This window comes from Vombatus ursinus, unplaced genomic scaffold (genome assembly GCF_900497805.2).
Source record: "Vombatus ursinus unplaced genomic scaffold, bare-nosed wombat genome assembly UNPS02014793.1, whole genome shotgun sequence".
Classification (NCBI taxonomy): Eukaryota; Metazoa; Chordata; class Mammalia; order Diprotodontia; family Vombatidae; genus Vombatus; species Vombatus ursinus.
Genome location: NW_020954571.1, coordinates 16,009,080 through 16,035,069, shown reverse-complemented (window position 1 = coordinate 16,035,069; position 25,990 = coordinate 16,009,080). Strand labels below are relative to the sequence as shown.

The window sequence follows — 25,990 nt, the reverse complement described above, 5'->3', positions numbered from 1 at the left end:
TGTTCTCTTCTGTGCATTTTAAAAATACATCAATATTTTCTTTCTTTTTTGGGGGGAGGAACAGCCCCATCCCTAACTCCTTCTAGAAACTGGGGAGATTTGGAAAGTTTTGTGTAGAAGGTATCACCTGAGGAGAATTTTGAAGGAAATAAGGGATTTTAAGAAGCAGAGGCAAGGTGAAAATATATTATAGGCATGGGGACAACCAGTATAATGTCTCAGAGACAGGAGACAAGTGTAATGTGTGAGGAACAGCACATAGGCCATAGAGTGGGAGAGGGAAGTAACTTATAATGAGGCTGAAAAGATAGGTTGCAGGTAGGGTGTAGTGGTACAAGCCTGTTATCCCTGCTACTGGGGAAGTTTAGGCTATGTAACAGAACTGGTCAAAATTTCAGTACTGATCAGCAGTGGGACCAACTTCCAGCTTGGGCAGGACAGGAAGACCTAGTCTTTAAAAAAAAAAAAAAAAAGGGAAAAGAAAAAGGGGGGAAAAAGAAAAAAAGTAGTTTGGAGCCAGGTTATGAAATGATTTGAAAGCTAAACAAATAAGCTTTCATAGACAATAGTGAATCACTCAAATTTTTTGAGTAGGGAAATGATGTGATCAAACCCTGTTCTTTAGGAAAATTGCTTCGGCAGCTATGTGAATAGATTGGAGAAGGGAAAGGCTTAAGGCAGGAAAACCAATTAGGAGACTTGTAATTGTCTGGGAGAGATAGGATGAGAGATTGCTAGGATGGAGTGGTCTGCTCATTTTATGAAAACTAAATATCTGGAATGGCCACCAGTATACTGGTTCATTTATTAAATGAAGCTAGCCTCCAATTTTCAAAATTAGGAAAGAATGAAATTATGTCCATAAAACAACCTCTTATTTGCATCATGACATATTGATTGATGAAAGAATTCATCCATTTTTAAGGCTTAGGAAAATTTGTCATTTTTTTACTTTTGATAGCACTCTATTTTATACCATCAGACCACATGCTTTCCATCTCATGCTGCACTTGTCTCTAGCCTGATCTCCAGTCTCCTCTGGGAAGAAGAAGGGTACCTTCCACTCAATGAACATTTTCACACTTGGCTGTACCCTACACATCCCAGTGATTCTGAACCCTTACTATCTTTCACTCCCCTCTCCCCATCCAATCTGTTACCAAGACCTGTCATCCAAACCAGGATCATCATGCAAACTACTTTCCCCATCTCCCACCACTCCATTTTTCATTCCCTCAACCCTCAACACCAGTCATACCTTCAACTGTGCCCTTTGGGATACCTGTTCTATAGGCACCAAACTTCCCTTCATCCTAAATATTCCTTTCCTACTCCTTTGATCACCTAGCTATCACTAAAACCTGGGTTCCCCCTAATGACAAAGCCTCCTTGTCCTCCCTTTCCAGTATGGGCTGCACCTTCACTCACTCTCCTAGTGCTTAATAACTTTTTACTGATTTGTTGAGGAGGGGGAGTTGGAATACTCTTTGCTCCCCATTGAGACTTCTAGGTTTTTTCCCCATCTCATCACTCAATAATATCTCTTCCTTTGAGGATCATATAATTCATACCTACCACTTAATCAAAATCTTGGTGGCTGTTGTCTATAGACTTCCAATTATCTTTTTTTCCTTAATGAATTCTGTACCTGGCTCATAATTTTCCTCTCTTCCTCGACTCCTGACCTCATGCTGAAGACTTCAACATACATACTGACTTTTTCAAACACCCTCCCCCCAGATTTCCTTAATCTACCTCCTTTCTCGTGACCTACACGTATACTTTACCTCAGCCATAAAGATGATCGTACTCTTGTTCTTACCATCACCCAAAAAAACACTACCTCCATGCTCAAGAATTCTGGAATTGGGGCAGCTAGGTGGCGCAGTGGATAGAGCATCGGCCCTGAAGTCAGGAGGACCTGAGCTCAAATCTGGCCTGGGACCAAACACTTGACGCTTACTAGCTGTGTGGCCCTAGGCAAGCCACTTAACCCCAATTGTCTAAAATTCTGGAATCCCCTTATGTGGCCATAATCTTTTGTTTTCACATCTCTCCTTCTGCCTTCCCATACTAAACCCTACTCTTTGTCCACACTGTGACCTCCAACCCCTCTCCCAGGCTCTCTTGCCCTTTTTTTTTTCCAACTTGACTCCTTAATGAACCAGTTAAACTCTACACTGTCCTCTTCTCTAGAGTCCCTAGCCCTCTTATATCATTGATTGTCGCTGCCAAGCCTCAGCCTTGGATCACTTCCACCATTCACTGCCTTTATTCTTCTTACACAAGTGCTGCTGAACAAAAGGAGAGAAAATCATGTGACTGTTCTGACTAGGTCTACTACAAATTTACATTCCATAATTCTCAACTAGGCCCTCACTGCTCCTAGGCAATCCTACTATACCTCCCTAATTAGTTCACTATCTCATTTTCCATAGTGGCTCTTGCAAACCTTTTCATCACTAGTTAAATCCTGCCATGGCTCCACCTCTCCTCATTCTATCAGGTGAGAACATTGCCTCATATTCTACAGAAAAATATTGAGGCCATTCACCATGAGGTCCCATTTCTCTCCATTTTCTCATTTTATGTTACTCAGATGCCTTCCGCCACTATCTCCTCCTAGATTTCTATCTCATGTGAAGAGGTGGCTTTACTCTTTACCAAGGCTAACCCTCTACCTACACACATGATCTTCCTCTGTCATCTCCACTCTATCACTTATCTTCAATCTCACACTGTCTACTGTCTCTCCTACTGCCTATAATCATACCCATGTCTCCCCTATCTTGAAAAAACTCTCACTTGATCTTTCCATCCTCACTACCATCCTATATTTCTTCTGACTTTGTGGTTAAGCTCCTTGCAAAGGTTCTTTCTTCTCATTCTTTTCTTAACCTTTTACAATCTGATTTCTGACCTCATCATTCCACTGAAACTGCTCTCTCCAAAGTTACGAATGATCGCTTAATTGCAAAATCCAATGGTCTTTTCTCAATCCTCATTTTCCTTGATCTTTCTGCAGCCTTTGACACTGTTGATCAGCTCCAGTCATTTTCTATGGCTGTCCCCCATGTCTGGAATGCTCTCCCTCCTCCATTTCCATTTCTTGGCTTCCTTGGCTTCCTTTAAGTCCCAACTAAAATCCTTTCTTTTACAGGAAGACTTTCCCAACCCCTCTTAATTTTAGTATCCTCCATCTTCTCATTGGTTCCTATTTATCCTGTATATAGTTTGTACATATTTGTTTCTTTATTGTCTCACCCCTTAGATTGTGAGTTCCTTGAGGACAGAGATTCTTTTGCCTCTATTTCTATCCCCAACAGTTAGCACAGTGCCTGGAGCATAGCAGGTACTTAATAAATGTTTATTGACTAACTGAAATAAAAATGGAGATTGAAAAACCATCCAAAGTACAAATATGGATATGCTGAAACATTTGAAATGACTGTTTCTTTGAAGACCAGTACTGGGCAGAAAAGAATTTTGACAAATCCTAGGAAAATTAGTTTGGTATAAATGAAAAAAAAAATACTTTAGAGTACCTGGAAAAATATGCTAGCCTCACAGAAGAATGTGTTTAACAAAGTACCATAAAAATTTCTAAGAGAAAATGGTAGCTAGCATTTATATATACGTTGAGTTTGCAAAGATAAACATTATATCACCTCATCCTCACAACAACCCTGAAAGGTACATGCTAGTTTATATATGAGGAAGCAGCTAAGTGGCACAGTGGACTGATTGCCAGGCCTGGAGTCAGGAAGACTCAAATATGTTCAAATCTGGCCTCAGACACTTACTAGCTGTATGATCCTGGGCAAGTCACTTAACCCTGTTTGCCTCAGCTCCTCATCTGTAAAATGAACTGGAGAAGGAAGTGGCAAACCATTCCAGTGTCTTTGTCAAGAAAACCCCAAATGGGGTCATGAAGAATCAGAAACGACTGGAAAATGATTCAACAACAACTTTACATATGAGGAAACTGAGGCAGAGGTTAAATGACTTGTCATGAGTCATACAGCTAGTAAAGGTCTGAGGCTAGATTTTTACTCAGGACTTCCAGGGTCCAGGTCCAGCATTCTGTTCACTGTACCACTTAAAAGACTCCAGCTCTCAATTACATGCTACATTCCTTCAAAGCTCAACTCAAATGACAGCTTCCACATAAGCCCTTTCCTGATGCTCCCAGCTGCTAGTTTCCCGTTCTATTCCATTACTACATTATTTGGCACATGCTGTATAAACACACATACATATGTGTGTTATTATATATTATACATGTTAGATATACATATGTATATATGTGTGTGTGTGTGTGTGTGTGTGTGTGTGTGTATGTACACATTGTATTTCTGTGTTTATGGTTAAATGATAGTCCCCTGAAGAAAGGGACTATCTAACTTTGGTTTTTGTATAGTACCTAGCACAATTCTTGGTACAGTAGCAGACATTTATCAAATTGTTGATTCCTTTTCACCCCAAATTACTTGATATGTCATTCAAATTTCTTTATGTGTCTTTTCATATTTCAAGTGCTTAGACAGTGCCTCGAACATTGTAGGTACTTAATAAATGCTTGTTGATTTGAATTTGGATTCCCACAATTTTTAACCCAGTCTCCTTGTAGTGTTGCTCTGCATCCAGAAGAGGGAGTAGTTGTCTTTCAAATCACATACATGAGATGGCTGGATGGGATTCCACCTACTCGGCAATATCCACGTTGCCTACCAGTTAAATTCCGTGGACCAAAATTAAACTCTTCACGAGTCCGTGACAAACTTTATTTTAAACTGAAGACAACGTTTGGGCATTGCCACCCACATATTGGTCACCTTGCTGGGGGCTGGGAACCTCTGATTCTAGTCACTTTGCTGAACTCCACCTTTCTCCTTTTTAACTCATTCTTCTTCTGGCATTTTCCCCCTCCACCTTTAACATGTGCAACAAACTGAAACAAATACAACACTACGAGATGTCTAATAGAGATTGTCAGTTAATTCTGTTAAGGAACAGCTAGCTAGCTAGCTAGAGAAAGCATTTATTAAGTCCTCATTATACACTGGTCCAAGCCTTGTTGTTCTTAGAAATCCTTTTGCAAATTTTGCATAAGTTTTAAAGGCTAAGTTTCTTCTCCTTTTTTAACCTCCCTTCTCTGCCTTCTAATCTCTCAGCCTCTATCTTTCTCTCATTCTTATTATGCAAACATGGGAGAGCCCTGGGATTAGGAAAGACCTGGACTAGAATCCTAGCTCTGACAATAAGTGACCTCAAATTAAGTAAGTGACTTTTAACCTCTCTCATACTTCTTTGGTAAAAAGGAGAATTTAACACTTGTACTACCTACCCCACCAGTTGTTGTAAAGAAAGCACTAAAGACATACGGGTTATTACTTCACTTTCTGCCCCCTGCACTACACCTTTCATATCACTACCAGAATCTTTCTTAGCTTAGGTCTATGTCTATGTATAATGTCTGCTTATGCCTCTCTTTTTCCATAACATCAAGGGATCTACAGCTGAAAGAAATCATGGATACTCTCACTTTATAAGAAACAGGCCTAGAGAAGGGAAATCAGTCAGGCAGGCAGGCAGTCAGTAAGCATTTATTAAGCATCTACTATGTGTCAGGCACCATCCTAAGCAAAAGACAGTCCCTGCTCTCAAGGAGCTCAGTCTAATGGGGGAAACAAAATGAAAACCACCATGTACAAACAAGATGGTATATACAAGATAAACTGAAGACAAATCAATAGAGAGAAGACACTAGCATTAAAGGGGATCAGGGAGTAATTTGCCCAAGCTCACAAAGGCTTCTAAGTATACAAGTACGATTTGAACCTAAGTCATCTTCAAATCCAGGGCTCTTTCCATCATCAAGTAACAAATATTTATTAAGCACTTATTATATTATGTGCCAGGTACTGTGCAAGGTGCTGAAAAGGAGATCATCAGAGAGATGGGGGAGGGAGAGAGACAGAGAGAGAAAAAGGGAGGGAGGAGAGAGAAAGAGAGAGAATGAGAAGAAATCGATTATACTTAACTTGTGGTTAAAATATGTATTTTTAAGTTTATGTTCCCCAGCTCAAGAACTCCTAATTTAGGCAAATGACAGTAGTGGATAGACAGCTGGAACTGGAGTCAGGAAAACTCCTCTTCGAGAATTCAAATTCGACTTCAGAGATCTGCTAGCTGTGTGACCCTGGGTAACTCACTTAAACCTGTTTGCCTCAGTTTCCTCATCTGTAAAAAGAGCTGGCACACCACTCTTTGCGAAGAAAACCCTAAATGGGGTCACGAAGAGTCGGACATGACTGAAACGACTCAACAACAGCAACAAAAATGGGGATAACAAAACTCTCCTCATTCATTCACCCATTTACTTATTTCCTCTTCCCCCACTTTCCTCTCCCTCCTTTAGCCTCACGCTACCTCACGTAGGGCGGGCAGACGCAGAAGGCGTCTGCTGTGATAGGCTCGCTAGCCCTGCCCTTTATCCGTTTCGTAAAGAAGGGTGCCGGGACAGGATTGGCGGAAAGAGCCGTCGTCACGGTAACGGGAGGCGCAGCGGGGAGGGGGGTTTGGGGAGCAGGGGAAGGATGAATTCTACATTCGGGCGGCGACGGAGGGGGGCGGGGGGAGGGGGGAAAGCAGAACTGTAACGGATTCAGTGGGGCATCGAATCCGGTGGTGGAGCTCACGGTCGCTTCAACTCGGGTGAAGGCAGGGTTTCGACCCTCGCGACTTCCGCAGGACCGAGGCCGGTGCCGTGGTTTGGGGGCAACCTTTTAGAGCCTCGGGGCACTAGAAGCACCCTGCAGGGGGCCGAGTGGTCCCTGCAGTGCGCAGGCGCAGGCTGGTCCGCGAGACCCGGCCCACCCGGGACGGGGAGGAAAGGGGGGAGGGGTGGAAAAGGGGGAGGAGGAGCCCACGGCGCCCGGAGTCTGTATCCCGAGCTCAGGCCGCATTTCAGACCAGGTGGAGGTGAGGGAGGAGGCCCCACAACGACTGGGAGCTTCACGGTCAACTATGATGGACACTGTAGAAGAAGAAAACTTCGCGCTGGCCATGTGAGTAACCCTGGCAACAGCTTCGCCCAAAAGCCCCAACTTTTTGGAGGAGGTGAGGATGGGGGAAGGGAAAGTTGGTTCTTAGGCAGCTACCAGACAGTGTGCAAGATTTTCACAAGGATTGTCAAAAGATGCAGTGCACCAGGAGCCCCCCAATGCTTTTAGCTACACGAGGAGAGATTGCGAGGTGCTGGAGTGGAAAGAGGAATGAATTTGGCCCTGGGTTCAAGTGCTGCCCCAGTATGTTTCCTGGGTGACCAGTCACTTAAACTGCTTTCTGAAGCAAGTTTCTCATTCGTAAAATGGGGGCAAGGAGGGAGGAAGGTGGGTGTGGTCTCACCCTTTTTCAGTCTGTGAGCTTCTGGTGGGCACAAACTGAGTTTGGTGGGGTTTTGTTTTGGTTTGTTCTGTTTTGTTTTGCCTCTCTTTTTATCTCTGATGCCCGGCATGTAAGGAGGCACATAATAAATGCTTGTTGATTTGTCCCTTTTGTGTCATGGATGGACCTTGTCTGGTGAAGCCTATGGGCCCCTTCTCAGAGTAATGATTAGCAAAAATAAAGATGAAATTTTCTTTTTTTCCCCATCCAAGTTCAAGGACCTCCCTGAATCTATCTACAGACCCCTGGGCAAGAACTCTTGGTGTAGTAGAAAGATCTGGAGTCACAGGATGGTATATCTGGATCTGAAAGGGACCTGAGAGGCCATCTAATCCAACCTCATTTTACAGATGAGGAAAAGTGAGGACCAGAGGGGTTAAAGGAATTGCCCAGGATCACACGGGGTGGTAAGTAAGCACCAAAGGTGGGATTTGAACTTTTGGCCTCTAACTCAAAAAGCAGTAATCTTTCCATTGTACACCACTGCTTCTTGGATCAAAGGACCTAGGTTTGAATCCTGATTCTGCTACTTAATACCTGTTTGATCTCCAGCAAGTCACTTCTTTCCCCTCTGGACCTCAGTTTTCTTATCTGTAAAGTGAAAGCGTTGAACTCAATGGCCTGTATTTGTACAACCAAGGGGCTAAGAATGATCTTTATATTTTTTTTAATACAGTAGAAAAAAATTTAATGTACAAGTTCATGCTTAGCTAGCAGGCAAGCAGCCATAGTTTAGTGACCACTGGATTAAGTAATTTTCAAAGATTCCTTCCAGCTTCTGTTCCTACAGTTTGGATCTTCTCATTAAGTTGGGTAAAAGAACTTTAGAAGAAAGCTCTCTTAGAAAAAGGTATCCAAAGAATTGAGTAGATTTCTATACTGTATTGAAACTCAGTAGGTTTCATCCTGCCCACTCAGTGTTTCAACCCTGAATGCCATCCCTTCGGCCAACCAGTGATTTCTCTAGTACAGTAGTGTATGTTGTCATGGAATTTTTTATACCACCATCACAATGGGGACCAGCCTATCTCAAGCCAGTAATATTCAAACTCTGTCATGAAATCTAACTGATTACAGTTACCTTGATAGCAACATAGGAAGAACGGGTCCCCTAAGGTAACCAAAATCATACAGAATTTGGGGAAGTTCCAAGTCAGCTCTTTGAGTTATACTCCTAAACAGGTGACCAACTTCAGCTGTGGTACTCAGGTTTTAATGCTCCAGATTGTATAAGCAGATAGTTTTGTACTAGTTTTGGGGTCAGCTTCAAAGATGCGGTAAGTAGAGCAGAGCAAGGATTCCTTGCTTAATTAAATAGTTATGTTGCCAAAAAGTTGTATGATTCAGATCTATAATTAAAGGAACTCTGTAGTGACTCCTTTTATTGCTTATTATTTCAGAAAACCTTATGTAAAACAATTTGGTCTTTAAAGGCAGGATGTAACTATAATAGGCATTTAAATTTTTTTTTTAAATCTTGCAAATATAGATAATTTCTCTTTAAATATCTTTTGATTATTAGAATTAAACCAGTTATTTGATAAACGGTCTGACTTATAATCTTGATATTAATTTTTAGTTCTTCCGCTTCTGATGCAGAATTTGATGCTGTAGTTGGATGTATAGAGGACATTATCATGGGTAAGTTTCATTTATAAAAGAGAAAAATAGATACCTCAACTAAAACAAATTAAACTTTGTGCATAAAAAAATACAGACTCCTCCCAGTGTTAAAAAGAAGATAATACATCCTGGCTTAGAGATTTTTATTCTGATGCAGTACATTGTCAATAGAATTGGAATTCCAGAATTGAAAGAGATTTTAGCTCACATTCTCACTCCCTGCAGTACTCTTCTGTGCTGCATATCTGAGGATAGGTGGCATTCTCTTCTCTGCTTGTATATTTCCAATAACAGAAAAGTCATTACCTCACAAGACTGATCCTTTCAAATCTATCTTTTCTCACCATTTTGGAAAATTAACATCACTGTAGTTTAGTCAAAAGAACTTTGGACTAAGAGTAATAAGACTGATGTTTTAGTCCAGCTTTGCTATTTTGACCAAGTTATTTCTTCTGTGGGTCTTACTTCATTTCTGTAAAAAGAGGGAGGCTGGATTTGATGACTTCTAAGGAATATTAAAACTTTAAGGTTCTATTTTAGTTAGAGTTTTGTAATACAACAATATTTAGCATTGCCTTCCTTGGATCCTGTGAACTCTAAGGTGACATAATTTTCACCCAGGTTTCCCATTGCTTTTGCAACACAAAGCAGTTCCTTGTTGGTCAAGATAAGGTCTAGAGCAGGGATTCTTAACTTTTTTTGTGTCGTAAGCCTCTCTGGCCTTCTGATGAAGAAGCCTATGGCCCCCTCCTCAGAGTAATATTTTAAATGCATAAAAAATACATGAGATTTCAAAGGAAACCAATTATATTGAAATATAGTTGTCAAAATATTGAACGTTCTACATTCACAGACTCCCTGAAATCTGCTCCCCCCCATCTAGGGGATAGATTAGCAATCTAATTAGCCCCCGAGAGGTCCAGGGACCCCCATGTTAAGAAGGCAAGTCAAGAACTTACTACAAGCTGAGCTAGAATGGAACACTAGGCAGTTAAAGTTCCCCACCTTTGCTTGCCTCTGGCGCAATTTTGTGATCATCTTTTTACCTTGAGGCGGTGCATAGTTAAAGGAATACTGTACTTAAAATCATAAAACATAGTGTGAAATCCTGAATCTTTGGCTTCCTAGCCAGAGGACTTTAGGCAAGTCACTTCAGGTCTCTGAGCCTTGGCTTTCTTCGTCTGTGAGAGAGGAAAAATAATACTCTACCTCATAGGGTTGTTGTGAGGGAAGTACTTTGTAAATTTTAGAGTACCATGTAAACATGAGCTAATATTATTGAAATTATCCTAAAACTATCCCGATATTTGCAGTTTATTCCTTTTGTTTTCATTTAAATGCTCTTCCTGTGCTTCAGTGCTCATGTTTGGGAATATCTGTTATTGGAAATAACTTTTTGGCATACAGTGGTTATTCCTTCATGATGTTCTTTTTCTTTTGAATGAGTATATCTTGCTGCTGTTCTCCTTATAAATAAAGTCTGCTAAGTCATTCATTTTTATTGTGATAACTGTACCTGATCTTGAGATGAATTAATGCTTCTATGGTTGTACACAGTTGCTTATTCAGACTGAACTTTCCATTGTAATTGATGTTAATTTAAATGACCTCTTTCCATAGGGTGGCAACATTCATTCATTCAAAGTTTAGTTCGGAACTGATTATATGAATAGTTCAGTCAAAATGCCCATTGGCTTAAGTTATCAATGATGATTGTCTTAGGTCTCCATTTTTATCTTGACAGTAGAGATGCCCTAACTTGTATCAGCCATTCAAATTTTCATGGATTTAATGACCTCAGCCTTGAGAGAAATTAGATCAGATCTAGACAAAATTAGAAAGATAGATAAAAATTTAAATAAACATTGGAAATCTTGGGAACAGACCTGCAGTCAGAAACTTCATTGGAAACAGTTAGGTGGCACAATGGTTTAAAGTGTGGAAAACAGTCAGACCAGACTCTGAATGTTACCTCAGAACTGTGTAACAGGGATCAAATCACTTAATGTCTCTGTGCCTCAGTTTCCTCATCTGTAAAATAAGACAGTTGGACCTAATGGCCACTAAGCTCCCTCCTAGCACTAAATCTGTAATCCTTTGACACTGGGTGGCTGGGTGCCTTGATGGATTTTTGGGGGGAGGGTGTCCTTTTCAGAACATTTTATTTACTATTAGGGATGGAGAGGGCTCAAAACTAAGCTTCAGGTTTCAGTATCTTTTTTCTCAGATGAAATTAGCACAGTGGTACTCTTGCATATTAATAGATTTTTTTCCTTTAAAAAACATCTATAATCAGTGTGCTATCAAAGTGATATTAATGATGAGCTTTGACTATTTACTGCAGACTTCGGGGCTTCTTTTCCTAACAGATATAATCCCGAGATATCAACTTCAAAGCATGCCTTTTATTTTTAAAGGTGGAATTTGAATTAATTGGAAAACTGTAAATTCCCTCTTGAAGAGTTTTCTAACAAGGATCTTGTACTTAGACTGTGAAATGAGTGACAAAACTGGGGAATGTGTGCCAATTAGTTCCCTCAAAGAGAAATGAAGACGTAGGAGGATTTCCTAGGCCTTCCTGTATGTGTTTAAACTGTACTCTGTTTGCCCATTAAGATACTAACGTGCTATTCAACTTAATCATATTGCCCAATTGAAATAGCCGCCAGCTTTCTTTTCTCTTGGGATTTGCCATTAAGGAAGTAGTTTGTAAACAGAGAAACTGCCAGTTGCAGGGACTAGTTTCAAGTAGAATTTTTCTTTTATTTTGTTCTAATTTTACACATGCTAACCTAGCTTTCTACCAAAATGCTTTTTGGTGTCTGTTAATTTTTTTTATTCCCTGAGTGAATTCACTGCTTGTTGGATTTAAAGCAAACTTAAGTTTTAGAGTGAGTTATAATTCATAAAAGTGTTCAGGTAATTGACAGTTTCTAGCCTTTAACTGGATTCATTTTATCCTTTTTTTTAAACGACCTTAATGGCTTCACTGCAGATGGCGAGTTCCAGTTATTACAGAGAAACTTCATGGAAAAGTACTACCAAGAGTTCGAAGACACAGAAGAAAACAAACTCATCTATACGCCTATTTTTAATGAATATGTAAGTTTGTTTCCTTTTTTTCTCTTTCCAAGAGATTAGACGTTCTTTGAATTTAGACCTAGAACAAAAAGGTATCAGCAGTATTCCATGTCTTTTTTAAAATAAGTTTTTGTTGGTCCCTTGTTTTTACATTACCTAGTCCCACTTTATTTCTCCCCTTACATTCTTCCAGAGACCATTCCTTATAATAAAGTATTAAGAAAGGAAGAAAGAAAAAAAGTTCTGCAAAATTAAACACCATATTGAAAAAGGCTGCCATTATATGCAGTATCTCAAACCCATGGGTCTCCTATTTCTGTAGAGGAGCAGTGTACCTCATGTTTTTTAAAACATAACTTTACTTTGATAAACAGGCAAGTTAAGTGTTTGAACCCTAGTTGAGTTTCTCTTTCAGCTCCTGTTAATCATTCTTCACCTTACCTCCCATTTCCTTCTTTCCAAAAAACTTTCATCAACATGTCTGGGAGAGTTCATCAGTTTCTTATTTTAAAAAACAATGTTGGTGTCGAATATCCTCCCACTATGATCCTGTCTTCATTTACCATGTACACAAGTCCAGTCAAGAGTAATAATAGCACTTTTTACTTTTCCAAATTCTTTCACAGTTTTAATTTTACTAAAATTGCAATAAATTCTTATAATTATACAACAACTCAGTAGGTAGGATAGTTCTTATAGTCCCTTTTTGCGTATTTGAAAACTAAGACATAATAAACATATTTAAGCTTTGCCTAGGGTCACCCAGAAAGTTGGTGGTAGGACTAGGGACTCTGCTTCAAGTCTCTTAAATTCTACTCCAGAGCTCTTTCTGCTGACTCAGATGCTTCACTTGATTTCAGTAGGATTAGTTAGCCTAATTTAGAACAGGTTTTAGCCTCAGGGACTTAATTTTCTTAACACAGAAGCTAGAAACTAAATAGCTAATTAAACAATCAAGTTAGAAGGTTTTATCAAGTAAAGATATTTGTGTAAGTGTACCCTGTGAAAATAGGGTATGTAATTACAAAGGCATATATATATAGATATATCTATATATAGTTATATATAGATATATCTATATATATCTATCTTTAGGAGTAATGATGGTTATGTTTGCATTATATATCAGCTGTTGATGCACAAAGAAATGTTCTCAGTTAAAGAACATTTACTTTCTTTGAGTATGACTAATCAGGAGACTTTCAAATCTTTTAGATCTCTTTGGTCGAAAAATATATTGAGGAACAGCTGCTTGAGAGGATTCCTGGGTTTAACATGGCCACTTTCACTACGACATTGCAGTAAGTGGAGCCTGAGATGTAGGGCTCTTCACCTCTCCTCTTCTACTTCACATGTCTTAGTGGTGAAACAGCCAGAGTACTGTGTAGAGAATGTCTTGGGGTGGTAGAGATATCTTTTAGGATGTTGAAAAATAGTCAGAGGAAGACTTTAAAATTTAATCTGAGTTCTAAAATTGCTAACCTTTCCATTAATAGACAGCATAAAGATGAAGTAGCAGGTGATATATTTGACATGCTGCTCACATTTACGGATTTCCTGGCCTTCAAAGAAATGTTTTTGGACTACAGAGCTGTAAGTAGCTTCCACCATTTAAATAGCTCTTCTGCAGCTGTAGGAATTTAATTCAGTTTAACACAGTAAGCACCTACTGTGTGTAAGATACTGTGCCAGGCTCTGGAGCTAACAAAGATGAAAAATGGTCCCTACTCATAGGACATTAGTCTTCTACTGGGGATACAGTACCTAAACTGAGTGAATGCAAGATAATTTGAAGAGGAAATGGAAAGCAGTCACAATATACCCTAGATAAGGTCCCTACTGTGGACCCGTCATATAGAAACACTATGCCTTACCCACTTCCATCCTGTAATGCTGATCTAGTCTGGGTATTATGCAGTTAATGGTGATGTTTAGCAGTCAGTGACCCACCAGATCTATCTGATGCTAGGTCACATTTTTATTTTAGTGATGATGCATGTGAGTGCAAACCTAAGAAAATGATCTCATCTCCCACTTGGGCTGGATTTTCCTGGGTGTTCATATCTGAGGTTGTGCTTTGAGTTTTTTAGGGAAAGAAAATATATTTTATTTTGGAGGAATCTTACCAGAGTTGATCTTGGGAAAATTATAATATGAACAGTGATTCCCCTCCCTTTTCTTTTGGGTCTTTCAGCATACATCCCTAAGAGTATAGTTTTTCCTCTGGACGAAGCCAACATCTATTAATCTCATTCACATTAAGCTATTAGGGAGTGAAATATCTTACTTTCCCAAGGAATTTTGACTCTAGAGTTAGGAAGGACTTCACTGTTGATGTTTTTCAAGACTTTTGAATCTTTTGTCACATTAAAGGGTTGTTTTTTTTCTTCTAAAGGAAAAAGAAGGCCGAAGTCTAGACTTAAGCAGTGGTTTAGTGGTGACATCATTATGCAAGTCATCTTCCATACCTGCTTCCCAGAACGATTTACGGCACTAGTTCACATTCTCTGGATGAGAGTTTATCGTCTTGGACATTCCAAACTTGAAGGATGGTGAGTGACTGCAGCGTGATGAACAACATGCCCAGTGATTGGGGAATACAGCTGGAAAAGACTGACCTTGTTCTGGTGCTTTTAATTAATGTTAAATGTAGAGTGATCATAAAGAACTCTGCTGGAATATTGGCTTCTCACAAAATATCCCCATTAGCCCTAGTACACCAGCCAAAGTGACCTCAGCCCCCAGGTGCTTATGACAGAGTTAGGGAAAGAAAATTTGTGTGTGTGTGTGTGTGTGTGTGTGTGTGTGTATACACTTGTGCACACTTTGGAGTGAAATTACATTGCCCATTTCAGTTGTTGCTCCCTTTCAGTATGTTGGGGGTAGGGGACCCAGAAGGAGCATGTTAGCAGCACATGTTTCTCTTAAATCATAACATCACAACTCATGTTTCCCATCCCAAACACGGACAGGTTTTCCACTCACATCTTTGTGACACAAGGCTGTCTTTTCCTGGTATACATTTCAACCTAAGGAATCCTATTCCTATATGTTTTATGGTATCTTTTTGACAGTGTTTGTTCATCTAGGGACAATTATTCAAACCCAGCTCATTTTCTTAGAGATTTATGAAGTTGATGTTTTAACTTTCTCTCTACTGTATTAGCAATGTTGAGGAACACAAGGTTTAACTGAGAGTTTTTCCCCAAACTAAAATGTTTGCCTAGAAGTAAAATATATAAACCAACTCATAGTCTTAGGTTTGTAAAAATCTTGTGACCTCAGCATGACCTTGTGCTTGTCCTTATAGTAGCAGTCTCATTTTGTCTAGCCAAAGCACCCTTTGAGAATCTACTAACAGTGTACATTTTCGCAGCAAATTCTAAGATCTTGTGAATTTGGTTTGGGCGCTTCCGTGAATGTCCAGTTAGGAAGAAGGCTAAGTGTTATGTTGTAAAACTTTTTAGGTTTAAGCTATTCTTGGGTGAAAAGTTATCCTACGTTGTTACTCCATTTCTTCTAGAAACCCTACAGATTACATACTGAGGTCTGATTTATATTGAAAAGGAGGGACTGAAATGTGTGCTTTTTTCATAATGTTTCCATGGTTAATATAAATTTGTTAAAGTCCTATGCATCAGAGATCAGTTTTTCCTGCAAAAGAGTGTGAGTCCTAAACTTGTTAATATTCTCTCTCCTCGTAAAACCTCTCCTCCCAAGATGGTGTTCCATTGGTCCACATGAGTGAATAAGATGAGGAGGAAGTAGGCAAAAGCTTGAATTATCATGTCTGCTTTTTTCAGTTTAGAAAAATACTCAGTTTTTCTAAAAAGCAAAGCTCTAAAAGCAAAGCTTGAATTATCATCTCTGCTTTATTCAGTTTAGGAAAATGTTCAGTTTCTCTAATAATTGTCAAGGTACTGATAAGAAAATGCATATGTCAAAACACTTTGGAGAATAGAAAAGATGTAAGTGGCTACCTGACCTTTAAATCAAAAACAAGACTATTGAATTTTAATTTGACTGTTCCAATTTTAAGGCATGGACTGAAGATTATATCTTTTAAAAATGTATATATATATATATATGGATACATTTATATACATATATACATGTGTGTCATGTTTTGAGAAACATGGCTTGGGTTGATTTTTTTTTTTTTTACCATAAGTGTAATCTGACACACTTTGCCAGAACATCAGATACTCCAATATTAAAGATCATTCTTTCTTTAACTCTGTCCTCAGGTGACTGTTTTTGGGGTTTGGAAGTAAGCTGAATACTCCAGTTTTGAAAGTTATTAGTTTGTCCAGCAGGCATCTTTCCCCTGAACCTTGTTGGAATTATTCTTATTACCAGTGGGAGTATCTAATGCCTGAGTCTTCAAAAAGTACTTGCTGTTTTATCAGGTTTAGAAATTGTAGCTGGACAGGTCTGGTGCTGACTTAGACATGAATCAGCCAGTAAGTATTTGTCAAGTTCCAATGTGCTTGGCACTGTGCTAAACACCGGGGATACAAAGACAAGAATAAAATTTCCTCTGTCCCCAAGAAACGGTAATGAAAAAGATTAACTGTCCTTTTTGTTTTTTGTCACTTTTTAGGGAAGAATGGTGCCCATTGCTAGTTTAGATACTGCATGGGAGAGAATGGGCAGTAGAGGCACTCGAACAGGTACATGCCTATCTGTGGGAATGTGTAAAAGGTTGAGGATAAGGGGATAATGAAAAAACATATTTTGTTCCCATTTTGTTAAAAAAAAAAAAAAGAAACCCTAAGCAAATGACCTCTTCAGTAAACAGACACAAAGTATTGGGTAGGATGTTGATTAAAAAATGACTGGCTGGCTTGAGTGATGGCCACATTTGTGCCTAGTAGTGTCCTGGCACACAGCAGACTTTTAGAGCAGGGATACAGAGATTCAGGAGTTTTAAATCACTTTACCCTGAAAAGAAGCTTATGTGCTGCTTGGGGAACATTTCAGCAAGACTTCTTTGATCTCACTTCCCATGTTAGTAATGAAACAGCCCATCCTCGGCTTAGTCGTGTGTCATGCATGTTATTCAGACCACATGTATTTGTGTATGATCTTTTTTTTTTTTTGGCTACGCAATGGGGTTAAGTGACTTGCCCAGGGTCACATCGCTAGTGTCATGTATTTGAGGCCCGATTAGAACTCAGGTCCTCCTGAATCCAGGACTGATGCTCTATCTACTGTGCCACCTAGCTGCCCGATGATCATATTTTTAACATCTGAGCAGGGAAGACAAGTGAAAGTAGGTGTATTTTATTTAAAGAACTTTTAGAATGTGCCGTCAAATTTTAGCCCTGGCTACTCTTCAAAACTTGGGATATGTCTAATAAAGGACAAAAGTTGAAAGTAAGGGTCACAATTACTCCCAGTTTATACCTTCTCTATTAATGGCCTTTTGAAGGAGTCATGTAGGTAACTTGAAGGTGATGTCAGGCTATCGGTAATTTATATTTAGCCAGTGCCCTTGTACTAAGTCTGTAATAAGTGTGAAGGAAGATTCATGAGACCAACATGTGACCAGGTCCCACAAAGTGGTGGGGCTGAATTAGAGCCTTTTCCAGAGCATGTGATGTTTACTTATAAGACTTTGGCTTCTTTTTATTTTGTCCTTTCTAAGCCATGTAGCTTCTATAGTTTTGTTTAATATGAGATTGTCCCTAAGAATACAGGTTTAGACTGGATATTGTTTATAGTTCAGTAAGTCATATTAATCTGTTCTACTTGAGAGCTGTCATTCTTTTAGCTTGGAAAATTAGTTTAGATTGATTAATCCATCAAAGCTTTGGGCCAACGTCATCTGCCTTCTTAATTCTTTGTCTCTCTGGTCTCAGTCTTATCTCACCAGTGGAGCTCAGTTGGGACATGGCAGAGGACCTTTTTAAGTAGGTCAGCAGTATGAGCAATCCTCCTTTATTCTGACCTCGTAGACGAAAAGGAAAACATCCAAGCAATGGCCTTCATTAGTAGTAGGGTCTTAGAATCCTTAAAAGAGATAATACCAGAGTACCCTTCCAGTATATAAGTGCAAGGAGGAGGACTGGGGATCCCGGGAAGGGAGTCACACTAGGAATCACACCAAGCCTTAGCATTCACAGTGAGAAAATAACACTTTTCCCACAGCACCTATTAGTGACAAGGATAGTGAAGATATTGAGGCCAGAAGAATCACTCAGCCCCAAAAAGCTAGAAATCAAATTAGTCAAAAGGCAACAATATCATGGAGCCATTTACAAAAATTTCCATCCACATCTCTTCCAAACAGATGTTTCCAAGGTCTTTATTTATGTACAAAGAACAAAATCAGTATTATCCAACAATCAGGCAAGCTTGTGAGTCACCCACCCCCAAATCCATAGCCTTTGGGCTCAGCCAGTGGTGTCAGGAAGGAAATCAGTCTTGGTATTTAGCTTTTTCAAAGAGGATGTATAGGTGAAAATGATGTTTTAAAGTATAAGGAAATAACTGGACAGCAGGTGTCTTTGAGAAGCAGGTAAAAATAGCGTTTCCATTAAATACAAGCTTCTAAAATGTGAAAATCCTCATGGAGATGCCACCTATATATTAGTGAGACCTTAAACTAGTACCTAAGCACTATCTTATTTTAGTAGCCTTATTAATGGGGTTTATTTTTATTTTTAATATCTTATAGGCCTTTCTTTGCCTTTGTCCCTTAACTAGCCATGGATGTTATGAAAGTAAAGATGACAGTTTGTTCCTTTTTCCATTGAAATAGAAAAGGAGAGTTTACATTGCTTAGATACTCTCTGTATAACTCCAACTTTGGCTTTTTGTTTGAGGTGAGACCAGCTTTTGGGTGCAGATTTGAGAAATTCCTGTAGCAACTTTGAGTAGCTGAAGTCTTTTCACAAAACTATGAGACTACTACCATTACTACAGTTACCTTTACATTGTATACATGATAGGATCACAAATTTTGAGGTGTTATTTGTTAGCAGATTTAATGCTGGTAAAAGGGGTTGAATTCCTGGCCCTGGAAACAGAAGCCTTACAAGTTCAAAGCAGGGATGGCCACAACCCCACTTCCTGAGAGGTGGCCTTCCCTGACTAAAGGGATGGTGAGGTCGTTTAACATCCTTGACCCTTTCATTCTTTGGACTTTTCCCTGCCCCTGCTCACAAATGCCAATTGTGCCAATCCAGGGTGGTGGATTGTGTTCCATTAGGAGTGGAGTGAGAGCACAGATTCCATCAGCAGAGGATAGCAAATTTGGTCACAGCTGGGCTGGTTTTCTGCTAGTTATAGCCTCCTGGTGTTGACCAGTGGTATCCAGGCCCCTACATGATGGCATGTAGACTTCAGTACCAAGGTGGTCCATGGGCATTGCTGGATTTAGGAATAGCCACCAGCCATCTGGCTAGTGGCCGCATTGCTGCCCATTCCTTTCCAGGCTCGGAAGGTGAAGAAAGCACTCACTCCATAGGCGATCATCACTACACATGCAAAGAACTGAGAAGAGAAACAGAGAAATGGACTGGTAATGGATGAATCAGCTTTGTGGATGTCATAGGGAGAATGAGACAACAATCTGCTTGATTTGATTAGCAAATACAGTAAAACTTTGATGAATTAGAGCAGGCAGTTAACCAGAACTTTAAAACATCAAATGACAGTGAGATAAACCGAAGTTGGGGATCTGGTATAGTGGTAAGAGTCAGGAGACCTGGGTGCTGTCCTAGTTGTGCCACTAACTTTCTCTGTGATATTGGGTAGTTATTACTTCTCCTGGGACTCCTTTCCAAATACTCTGTAAAATAATGGAATTAGATAAGTGATCTAAGATTCCTACAAACTATATTTAGTCAAAAGAACGGGGAAGGGGGGGAACTTCCAGGGTGATGTCCTAGCATCAATCCAGATTTAACCCAACCTCTTGCATCTGTGAAGGGAAGATTAACGCACCTAGTCTAGTTGTGAAATGCTTATTTTAAAAAAAAATCTATTCTTCCCAGTTTCTTATATTAGGAAAGTAGGCTCTAGAAAACATTTTCAACAAAATATGAAGATTAATTTAGTTGGGAGCCACCCATTCCTTAGCATTCTGGTTAATTGAAGTTTCACAGCAGACATCTTTATTAAATATAATCAAGTTAGAAATCATATCTCAGTCCCCTTTGCATTATTAAGAAAAAAAGGAGTTGATAACTACAAAATAAAATGGGTTTGACAGGAATGGAAAATAGTCCTGCCGGTGCACTTTTCCTTTGACCAAATTTGTGATTTGAATTCTGGATCCATAACCATGTCGGGTCTTCTCCTCCCTCCTCCTCCCACCCAGCACTCACCCTCCATGACTGTAGAGGAGAAGACCAAAGGGGAACCAGGCACTTACAGAAGCAGCAGCCCTTTTGTCGAATATATAGGAACCAGCTATTGATGTTTTTTGAACTGCAACTGCACTGGTGATGAATCCAGTAATGTAGAGAATTGTGGCACTTATATTAAATATCATTAGCTGGGGAAAAAAAAAGATGAAAAAAGCTTAAAACAAGAGGCTCCAGTTCCAGCAATCTCAAAGGTTTATCCTCTTCCCAAAAGGTAACATCACATCCCACCTCCAACACTAGCTGGTAACATGACAAAGGCAAATCACAACTGTTATTTCATTTTCTTGTGTAAAATGAGGGTAGTCCCTGTAGCACCTTCCTCTAATAGAACTATGAGGATCAAATCAGGAGTGTGTACAGTGCTTGGCAAACCTTAAAGTATGACATCCTAGCTGTTTTATTATTCTTGGGATTTGATTTTCACTATTTTAAGAATGTACTTATCATCTGAAGCCTGACAGACAAAATTTTCACAACACTTAGCCCAGAGCCAGCAGTAGTAGGATTGACCACCTGCCCTCTGACTCCTTATAAACTAGAATATGTTGTTGAGGTATTAGAAGATGCCAAAAGAATGTGTACTGACCCTTTGTCACTCTTAAGCCACTCAGCTGAAAGCTTTAATGCACAAATTTAGCATAACAGTATATTCGGATATGGAGACCACACATGAAGAACAAACATGTCCTGTCGTCAAAAATGATTCTATTATACAGCAAGCTAGGAGTGCCTGGGGCAAGTCACAATATCTGTACGTCTTGAGTTTCCTCATCTGTAAAATGGAAATGACATAACTTGTTCTACCAGCTTCCTGGACTAGATGTGAAAATGAGATAGGAGGGATCTAAAAGTCCTTTGCAAAAACTAAAGCACTGTATCACTGTGATCCAGTATCCTACTTGTGGGGAACTGGACTAGCTTAAAAACCCACCCAGCATTCCATCTCCCTGGTAAATTGTTGTTTCTGAGTATCAGCAATTATCATTTGTATTTCACCAGATGGTAAATAAAAGCCCACTCAGTCAAATGTAGGAAGCTGTGCTTATGCCCTGGCTTTCCTCTGGCTACAGAGTGAGGCTCATTAGGCAGCTGTCCCCCAGGGGCTCTGTTTTCAGGAAGGTTCCAAGAGTCTGTGGCAGGCACTCTCAAGTAGAAGCCACAGGACCAGGAAGAAAATGGAGCCTTCACTTTTTTACCCCACTAGGCATGCTATACAGGCCACAGGCTACATGCCCATGGATGGTGAAACTAGAATTTCATAGCCGAGCCAGTACGGAACCCCACATGATTCTGAGACGATAAGAGCCGAAGACAGTGGACTCTGCTCACGGGAGGCAGAGAAATGAAGACAACTGGGGGGGAGGCACGTGAGTCTAAAGTGGGACAGGAGTGGAAATAAAACAAATCTTTTACGTGATTTGTAACTTAACATAATAACTACTAGTCCATTCAAGAATGAGTCACCTACCCATCTGTCCCTATTATCCTGTTCAGCTAGGTAAGCACATATGTTCAAGAATTGCTGCATATTGGTCAACCAACAACCCAAAGAATCGGGGGCTGCAAAATCTTATCCCACCTCTGCCAGCGACATGCTTCCTCCCGAACTAAGCTAAGCACTACTTCTGTACCTTACTATCCCCAGCTGTAAAGTGAGTGGAGATAATACTGTTGTTTCAAGTAGGGGGTTCTCAGTCTGGGGTATATGCATCCACAAGGGGTTTGAGAAATGCGTTAAAAGGTGTATAGAGAATATTATTAAAATTAATTTTACTACTCCTTGTGACTGTCCATGATAACATTTCGTATGTTTCCTGTTGAATGTGAGGTTATAGGAAGGTTTGCTGAAAGCTAAGAGGTGCAGGGACTGAAAAAGTTGGCAATCTCTGGCTTAGAGGATGAGTTTGAAGACTACCTGAAGCCAATGATAACTAAAAGACTGCCAGGGACTAAAGAAATTCTAGGTTACTATTACAAGGCAAGAACTTCCTTCCTGGCCGTAAGGATTGCTGAGTACTAAAATTGGTAATTAAATGGGATTGTAGAAACTTTCCTGGAGAGTTGTGTTTTTTGTTTTTTAAGTCAGTTGCAGCCTTTCATGGACACAGGGGGATGGACAATAAGCCCTGGGATTCTGTGACTCAATTAAGTCCTCTTCGTAGCTCGAGGATTTTCCCTCCCAGTCCTGCCCTGCCAGTAGAAGGAAGACAGGCTTCTAATCAGTGATGTAAAGATTTAACAAAACAGTTCTGTCTCTGGGGATGACTCACATTTCCTAATTTTAAAAAGTCATTGAATTCAGAACAATGCTGCCTATTCCAGGCTTTGCTTATCTTAAGATCATGTGCCTCTTACCCTTTGAAAGCTCCAGATCCCAGCTGCAGGGATTCTTTGGATCACAAATACAAATAAGGAGGCCGTGGGGGAAGCACAATAATGAGATCACATTTTTTTGCAGAGCTGAATCAGGATACAGAGGATCAGTGAACTGTGTTACATTCATGTCACAATCATGGGTGAACCCTTCTGGGCGAACTTCCTCAGACAGCAAGCTCTGCCTTTGATGTTTTCCTTGTGGTCCCTTGGGTAGGGGGTGTGAATCGATGAGGATAATGCCAGTTATATATAATTAGGAATACTTCCAGCCCTTTTGCTCTACCTCAGGCATCCACAGCAAGCTCATTTCTCTACTACAAATGAAATCTGGGTGCCAAATCCCCACAGATGCCAAAACAGTATTTTGACTCACATTTAAGGCTTTACTAATGTGATCTTAATCACCAAAGGCCCAGCAGTGGCATAAGTTTGACTTAGGAGGACCTAAAGGCAAAAATCCACCTACCCCCTTGCAATTTAAAATTGCCTTTTAATTGCAAAATATTGAAGGGCCACATCATTTCAAGTTCTTTACCTGGGAGGCAATTCAAACCTTTGGCCTCTTTGACAAACTAGTGACAATCCTTTTAAATATTTGAAATGATAATTCTTTTTGCCTTAATTCTCTTTTTCTGAAATACAAAGAAAATGGAAGGGAATAAGTATTTATATGGTACCTACTATGTAGGGAGGTGAATAGGTATTTATATAGCTCCCACTATGTGCCAGGTACTATGCCAAGTGCTTTTTATATGTATGTCATTTGATATTCACAACCACCCCATAAGGTAAGTACTATTATTCACATTTTACAGTTGAGAAAACTGAGGCAGATAGGTTAAGTGACTTGTTCAGGGTCACATAGCTAGTAAGAATCTGAGGTCAGATTTGAATTCTGGACTGCCCGACTCCAGGCCTAGTGCTCTATCCACTGCTTCCAACAGCCACAAAACTATTCATATGAATCAGTATCAAAGCTACCAGTATGGTCCAGAGTTGGGTCCTCTAAGAGGATCCTGTGTTCCGATTCCACCTCTGATGCTTACTATACCTGTCTGACTTTGGACAAGTCACTTAACGTCTTCAAGCCTCTTCATCTGTAAAGTGAGAGGATTGGACTAGATGATTTTTTTGGGGGGAGGGGCAGGCAGTGGGGTTAAGTGACTTGCCCAGGGTCACACAGCTAGTAAGTGTCGAGTGTTTGAGGCCAGTTTTGAATTCAGGTCCTCCTGACTGCAGGGCTGGTGCTCTTTCCACTGACACCTAGCTGCCCCTGGGCTAGATGATTTTTTAGGTCCCTATAGACCTATAATCCTGTAAGCTATGACCTTATGGTCTAAGACCCCAAGATCCTTTCAGCCAATCCCTATCAAACTGTTCCACAAGGGTAGAGACATTGTCTTAGGTAAAATGTTTGCCACCTCTAGCATTAACCCAATGTTCTGTACACAAGTTTGTTTAATGAATTCAAGGCTCCAACCTTGTTTTGGTTAGTGGCTTTCAAGCCTCTTGACATTAACCCAAGAGATATAAAAGCCTAAATGTAACAGCTAATTTCAGAAATGCCTGTCCGCCAGGGACTTCACAGGCCACTCCCAGCACTCACCACCAAAGGCCAGGGTACCATGTAGAGTTTCAAATGTAGTCGCCACAGGTAGATGATGAAGAAGATGATTGTCACCAGCCAGAGGAAGACTGCTACAAACATCACCCAGCCATAGATTGAGTAGTAGTGATAAGGGGTGTCTGCAATCAGGGCCCAGACCAGCAAACCCACCACCTAGAAGGGCAGAATGAGAACACAGCATCAAGTCAGGTTCCCTGCTAGATGGATCACAGCTTGGGGGCAGGGGGTGGGAATCTCCATTTTTTGATTACCATCATACTGTGTATGCTGTAGAGATGTTTAAGCCTGTGTACCAGGGTCACTATCCTCTATTCCCACAGACTCACTGGATGGTAGGAAGAGTCCAGGTAATGTTATCTTCATCTTATGAATAGAGAACCTGAGGTCTAGAGAGGTTAAAGGAACTCATGGTCCCACATTGGAAGGGACCTACTTAATGTCATACCTGGAAACTTGGCTTCCCTGCTAGTGATCTGACTCTAGATTTAAGAACACCATCATGTTATGTATTTAAATAGCCAAAGGAACTGTTTTCACAAAACTAATATTCTCCCTAGCCTTGCCCTGGTGGATTCATGTGACTTAAGGCAAAATGCCTTTCTTGGAGCCTCACTTTCCTCATAAAATTGGGAGGTAGGGGGAGATTGGATTAGGTTACCTTTATGGTCTCTTCCAGCTCTGACATTCTTTGAGTCTCCAAGTTCAACTTGAGTGAATTTGTGACTGAGTTACACAGAGATTAGTAGCCCCCACATGACATGATTCTGCCTACACTGACTGCTTTTGGTAAAATGAACTCAGCACCTGGGGTCTCAGGAGCTCAGATGAACCAATTCTATCGTGTTTGAGCTCTGATAAGAAGTTTTAAGTTAGCTTTTAATAAAACTCTCTAAAGCTGAAAAGAAATCAAAATGAAAAAATAGCCCACTGATTGGGGAACAAATTGGCCGAACAAATGGCATAAGAATGTCCAGGAATGTAGGAATGATGATTGTGGAGATTTCAGAGGAATATGGAAAAACTTATATGAGGTGATACAGAGGGAAGAAAGCAATGATAAAGGAATCGTACATAATGACTACACTGTAAATAAAACTAACCAGAAGCAACAAAACTGGTCAAATACTGTAGTCAATGTTAGTGCCATATTGTCGAAGAAAAAGGATATGTCCTTTTCTATTCACAATTGATTAGTTAATGATTGGGGGTGGGGTGGAATCTGCTTTGTAGAGAAGTTTGTGGGTTTTGGGTTTGTTTGTTTTTTAATACCTGTTGTGTTAAACCAAAATCTGCTTCCACTGCAACTCAGTATCTTAGAGTTTCCTGGAGGAATTGAGAGGTTAAGTAAATAAATGAAAAAAGCATGTTTGTTTGTTTATTCATTTTAAAGTATTAGAGATGCAAATAGAAAAGCAAGCCTGTTCCTGCTCTCAAGTTCACATTCTGATTACTTGTC

The 25,990-nt window shown here is 40.0% G+C and overlaps 2 protein-coding genes across 2 annotated transcripts in view; one reads left to right on the top strand and one right to left on the bottom strand.

Annotated features, from left to right (window-relative positions):
- The first annotated feature begins 6,896 nt into the window (after nt 1–6,896).
- Nucleotides 6,897–16,388, top strand: ARL2BP (ADP ribosylation factor like GTPase 2 binding protein). Its single transcript, XM_027869389.1, has 6 exons — nt 6,897–7,070; nt 9,029–9,090; nt 12,068–12,174; nt 13,369–13,454; nt 13,650–13,746; nt 14,549–16,388. The coding sequence occupies exons 1-6, from the start codon at nt 7,030–7,032 to the stop codon at nt 14,648–14,650; spliced, it is 495 nt and encodes a 164-aa protein (XP_027725190.1). The 5' UTR covers nt 6,897–7,029; the 3' UTR covers nt 14,651–16,388.
- A 2,050-nt stretch (nt 16,389–18,438) lies between these two features.
- Nucleotides 18,439–25,990, bottom strand: part of PLLP (plasmolipin) — a 35,187-nt gene continuing 27,635 nt past the window's right edge. Inside the window, exons 2-4 of the mRNA XM_027869388.1 lie at nt 24,514–24,687; nt 20,537–20,659; nt 18,439–19,653 (exon numbers count right to left, since the gene is read on the bottom strand). Coding sequence (XP_027725189.1) covers nt 19,537–19,653; nt 20,537–20,659; nt 24,514–24,687 — 414 coding nt within the window. The 3' untranslated portion in view covers nt 18,439–19,536. The remainder of the gene's footprint in view (nt 19,654–20,536; nt 20,660–24,513; nt 24,688–25,990) is intronic.

Bases quoted from the DNA above. Each gene is read 5' to 3' on its own strand.
- ARL2BP (XM_027869389.1), top strand. From the start codon at position 7,030: ATGATGGACACTGTAGAAGAAGAAAACTTCGCGCTGGCCAT. The intron at 12,175-13,368 runs GTAAGTTTGTTT...CAAATCTTTTAG, and splicing joins CGCCTATTTTTAATGAATAT to ATCTCTTTGGTCGAAAAATA. The intron at 13,455-13,649 runs GTAAGTGGAGCC...TTCCATTAATAG, and splicing joins ACTTTCACTACGACATTGCA to ACAGCATAAAGATGAAGTAG.